The sequence below is a fragment of the Otolemur garnettii genome, unplaced genomic scaffold (assembly GCF_000181295.1).
Source record: "Otolemur garnettii isolate 467f Iridium unplaced genomic scaffold, OtoGar3 scaffold00021, whole genome shotgun sequence".
Lineage (NCBI taxonomy): Eukaryota > Metazoa > Chordata > Mammalia > Primates > Galagidae > Otolemur > Otolemur garnettii.
This window is the reverse complement of record NW_003852416.1, coordinates 18,627,127-18,632,429: the sequence shown is the minus strand read 5'-3', so window position 1 is coordinate 18,632,429 and position 5,303 is coordinate 18,627,127. Positions and strand designations below refer to the sequence as shown.

The window sequence follows — 5,303 nt, the reverse complement described above, 5'->3', positions numbered from 1 at the left end:
AGCTTGAGGCCTTTTTCCAAAAAAAAAAAAAAAAAAAAAGAACTAGTCTTGAGGTTGGAAGTACCCATGATGAAAGGAGAAAAATTAAGGTAGAACTACATTCAAATTCTACCACTTAACCCTTTCCCTCCAAAAGGGAACCTGAGAAGGAATATTAGACTAAAAACAGCTGAACATTATTGATCAGGACAGACAGGAACTGAGTTTTACATAGCCAGATGCTGTTTCCAAGAGAAAGTCTCCAACTCTCTGAGCCACAGTCTCAATGAAAAATAAAGGACCATACCAGGGCTGACCCACACAGAACACAGTTAAAATGTAGACTTTTCAAAATTGTAAGACTTCAAATTAGACTTAGACATCATGTTAACTGCTTTCACACTAAGACATAATTATCGTGTATAAGCAAAAGAGGGCTTATGATGGCCCAGACAAACTAGAGCATCTATAACTTTCTACTGCATTTTCAGTCATGAAGACTCAGCTGAGTTTGGGATATTACTCATAATATGTATTCATAACCATAATAGATCCCTCTGGAGTTATTACGATGTATGCAGAGAACGTTTATTAACAATAGAGAACATTTGCATATTATAGACCCATAATACACAGCTAGCACAACAAAATGCCTTATGAGAAGAAATCAGCATGCCCAAGCCTTGGCTGTTTTCCCACAGTTCAGCCCCCAAGAACTAATAAAAGACAAATATATTTTTATGTTGAAATACTAAAAGGTCTTAATTCATGTTATGGGTTAATGACCTAACCCCGTCATTTCAAACCACAATCTATTTTGAAGCTCAGAGTCCATAATCGCTGTCCAATACAAAAAGGCATCTAATAGGTAAATGGGACTTTTTTCTCCGCTCATACACAGTAATAACTGGAAAACTATGTTATATAATATGTAAAAATATAGAAGTATGTGTATTTTTAGTTTACCAGAAAGTCTTCTCATGCCAAGGCTGGGTTGTCAAATGTCAAGTCTGAGCTGAGAACAAATGTTATAGCTAAACTGCTGGCTTTTAAAAATAATGGCTCCAGTGACGTACCTTTAAATATAACTGGGCTATTGAGCACAACTATAATTAACAACCAAAAACTAAAAACAAGGTTATAATACTCAGGACCCCTACAGAAAGGAAAATGAGTTAGGAGAGAGGAAACAGAACAAACAAAACAGCAACAGAGTAAAATCCCTCAAATTAAAATCTTCCTAAGGAAGAGTCACTCCTTCATCTTTGGGTTCATAATTCTTCCTAGTGGCTTTTGTCAAAGGAGATAGTCATTTGAAAGTAAGCTGACTTGATCTTCCCACCAGAAAAAATAAAAGCTCACTGGTTGTAGGTAAGTAAGTACAAATCCTGCCATTGCATAATCAAGTGTGTGGGTGGGAGTGTTCACAACGAACAGTTCGAAAGGCAGTTCTGTGAAGCATCCAAACCCCAACATCACATGGAATTTCATACACACACACACACACACACACACAGCTTTTTAGCCATGGCAACCAGGCAGGCTTTTTCAACTTAAAGAGAAAGTACAGTATTTCCATTGGATTATTCAGTGACCTGAATAAACAGAGACAAGCAGGCAATCCTTACTACTTGCTATTTCCCATTAAGGTATTTAGAATTTGGCTTTCAATACTAAATGAATCCAATTTACACCATTGACCTGAATACCAATGGTGCCCCCTTATCATCCTTCTATACTGCTTATACTTCCTTGAAATGCTACTGGCACAGGTACTATATGAAAACTTAAAGGAAAGAAAACAGAACAAAGGTCACTTCATATAAAAACCGTAGGGAGACACAAAAGATCAAAGTCAAATTTCCTATACTTCTTTACCCAAAATGAGTTCAACATTTGAGGTATAATATCAAGTTTTTTTGTTTTTGGGGTTTTTTTTTTGCAGTTTTTGGCCAGGGCTGGGTTTGAACCCGCCAACTCCAGTATATGGGGCTGGTGCCCTACTCCTTTGAGCCACAGGCGCTGCCCTAATATCAAGTATTAACATAGATTGTTTTTAAGCTAATATATTCTACCAAACACATTCGGCCTACAATAGAACAAATTCTGGTAACACAAGATTTTTAGGCAAATTTCACAATTTATTTTCTGTTATCTTTTTCTTAGGTTCCAGCCATAAGATTTATAAAGGAGAAACTTTATTTTTATTTTTAGGGAGAGAAGTCTTAGATATGCAACAAACTCCCGATTGTAAAACATTCAAAGCCTGTCATTTCCAATTAGGAGTGGTAGATACACAACAGCAAAGAAATCTCAAGTTCATTTTCTCATTCATTTATTAAATATTTACTAAGCAATTACCATGCCAAGCATTATGCTACACATACAGTAGTAAACAAAATAGACATGATCCCTGCCCTGATTACATGTTTTGGTTGTTAATCTCTATTCTCATTAATCTTAGGCAAATTGTTTTATTTTTCTGGCCTCAAATCCCTCATCTATCCAATAGTAACTTGAGATAACATTCCTATTTTACATTTATTTAAATACTTTATAGTCAAAAAGGTGGAATTTTCATAAAACAGCTCATCTGACTCTCAAAAGTACCCTGAGAGTTTGGCAGAACAGACATCACCTACTGATCTTTTCAGACCTAATGGGCAGCACCTGTGGCTCAAGGAGTAGGGCACCAGGACCATATACGGGGGTGGCAGGTTCAAGCCCAATCCCGGCCAAAACTGAGAAAAAACAAAAAAAATCAGACCTAATACTGCATGAGAACAAGCTAGAATTATGTAGCAGAAAAAGGCACTTAACTATATTTTCTATTTTGTTTTCTGTGGTTTTTTTGTTTTTGTTTTTTGAGACGGAGTCTCAAGCTGTCACCCTGGGTAGAGTATCATGGAGTCTTCATAGCTCACAGCAACCTCCAATTCTTGGGCTCGAGTGATCTTCTTGCTTCAGTTTTTTGTATTTTTTAGTAGAGACAGGGTCTTGCTCTTGCTCAGGGTGGTCTCGAACCCATGAGCTCAAGCAAACCACCTGCTCCAGCCTCCCAGAGTACTAGGATTACAGGCGTGAGCTACCGTGCCCAGCCTTGACTATCTTCTATAACAGCGGTTCTCAACCTGTGGGTCATGATCCACAGGAACTGTATTAAAGGACCACAGCAGTAGGAAGGCTGAGAACCACTGGTCTAAAAAATTTTCTTGGGAACTTCAGGACTTCTGAAGGACAGTATTACAGACAAATTAAACTGAAAGATCAACAATTATGCTTTTATCTTTTTGAGACCCTGTCGCCCAGGCTAGAGTGAAGGGTGCAGAGGCATAATCTTAGCTCACACCAGCTCAGTGCCTGTAGCTCAGTGGCTAGGGTGCCAGACACATACACCAAGGCTGGTGGGTTCAAATTCGGCCCAGGGCTCCCAAACAACAATGACAACAACAACAAAAATAGCCAGGCATTGTGGCAGACACCTGTAGTCCCAGCTACTTAGGAGGCTGAGACAAGAATCACTTAAGCCCAAGACGCTACAGCACTCTACTGAGGGCGACATAGTGAGACTCTGTCTCAAAAAAAAAAAAAAATCTTTGCTCACACCAACCTCAAACTCCTGGGCTCAAATACTCCCTCTTGCCTCAGCCTTCCAAGTATCTGGGACTATAAGCACATACCACCACACCTGGCTAACTTCTCTATTTTATTCTTTTGTAGAGACAGGGTCTTGCTCTTGCTCCTCAGGCTGGTCTCAAACTCCTGGCCTTAAGCAATCCTCCTGTCTTAGCCTCCCAAAGTGCTAGGATTACAGGCGCGAGCCACGGTGCCCAACATGAAAGATCAACAATTATATTCTATGTTCAACACAGTTATGCTCACCCTGAAAAGTCAATTAAGAAAACAAAAGAGATGGCAAGCTCACCATCAGAGGAGGGTGGTGTGGTCCCAAGTGGTGTGGCTGGGGTTGTTGGAGCAGGGCTGACAGGGGTTGTCACCAAGCCAATTTCTGGATGACTCTGAAAGAGGACACAGATGGGTAAGAAAACAGAAAATCCAGTTCTTACTGAGTATCCTCTGCTTAATATCTTTCCTAGCCTCATAATTTTTTAAGAGATGGGGTCTCACTATGTTGCCCGGGCTGGTCTCAAATTCATGGCCTCAGGTGATCCTCTTGTCTCAGGCTCTCAGGACTACAGGTATATGTCACCATACCCTTGGCATCATAATTAGACAGAAGGCTCACTGAGGTAAGATTGCTTTTGCATTTATTTCCCATGAGTACCTGATTACTGTAGATGCTTGCTACACTCTAAGCAGCAGCTCTGTGGTCAGTTTTCTTTAAGCAACTAGGTTCCCATTATATAAGTTTCTCTGCAGAACCATACAAATAAAAAACTGGGGTGTCGGGGGGAAGGTAAACAAATATACAGGACTATTCTTCCAGAAAGAGGTAAGCATTTACAGACCTATCCACACCTGGGAAGGGAAAATTCTCATTATATCACCTAAAACACCTATTCTGATAACCACATAATTGACTAATAGATATAAGTGAGCCAAGGGGGTACCAAGTACTATCAAAAGAGGTATTCAGATAGCAGCCTTCCTATTATACCACAACAAACAAGAGTATGTGGGGTAGGCATGCAGAGATACAGGAAGACACCCGGTAGGGACCAATATAACCCTTCTGTCCCTCTCTTTTCTTTCCTTTTTTTTTTTGAGACAGATTCTCACTCCGTAGCCCCGGGTAGAGTGCCGTGACATCATAGCTCACAGCAACCTCAAACTCTTGGGCTCAAGTGATCCCCTTGCCTCAGCCTCCCAAGTAGCTGGGACTATAGGTGCCCACCCACAATGCTCAGCTAATTTTTTTCTATTTTACTAGAGAGGGTTCTCACTGTGGCTGAGGCTGGTCTCCACCTGGCTCGGCCTCCCAGAGTGATAGGATTACAGGTGTGAGCCACTGCCAGCCTGTCCCTCACTTTTCTTTGCCATCCCTCCAACATCAGCTCTTGAGAATTAAGCTGAGCAGCAGCCATTTTTATTCTCTTCTCTTCCCCAACAGCTTTACCAGCCCCTTACCTTCCTCACCTTTCTTTAAAAGCACTTATAGAATTTGGAGAGCAGACAAGAACAGAGTGAAAATAGTGAATAAAGTTTCTAGGTTACCAGTCATGAAAAGTGACAAGTAGCCTCCGAAGCAGACCCCCAAACCATCATGCTGCTTTTTAAGCATAACCTTATTTTTTTGTTAAAACTCAAATCAGTAGCCTCAGCACCTATGGCTCAAGTGGCTAAGGCACCAGCCACATACACCT

At 40.6% G+C, this 5,303-nt stretch overlaps 1 protein-coding gene across 1 annotated transcript in view; it reads right to left on the bottom strand.

Annotated features, from left to right (window-relative positions):
• Positions 1–5,303, bottom strand: part of CUNH10orf76 (chromosome unknown C10orf76 homolog) — a 232,993-nt gene that overhangs the window by 175,188 nt on the left and 52,502 nt on the right. Inside the window, exon 13 of the mRNA XM_023511776.1 lies at positions 3,905–3,998. Within this exon, the coding sequence (XP_023367544.1) occupies positions 3,905–3,998 (94 nt within the window). The remainder of the gene's footprint in view (positions 1–3,904; positions 3,999–5,303) is intronic.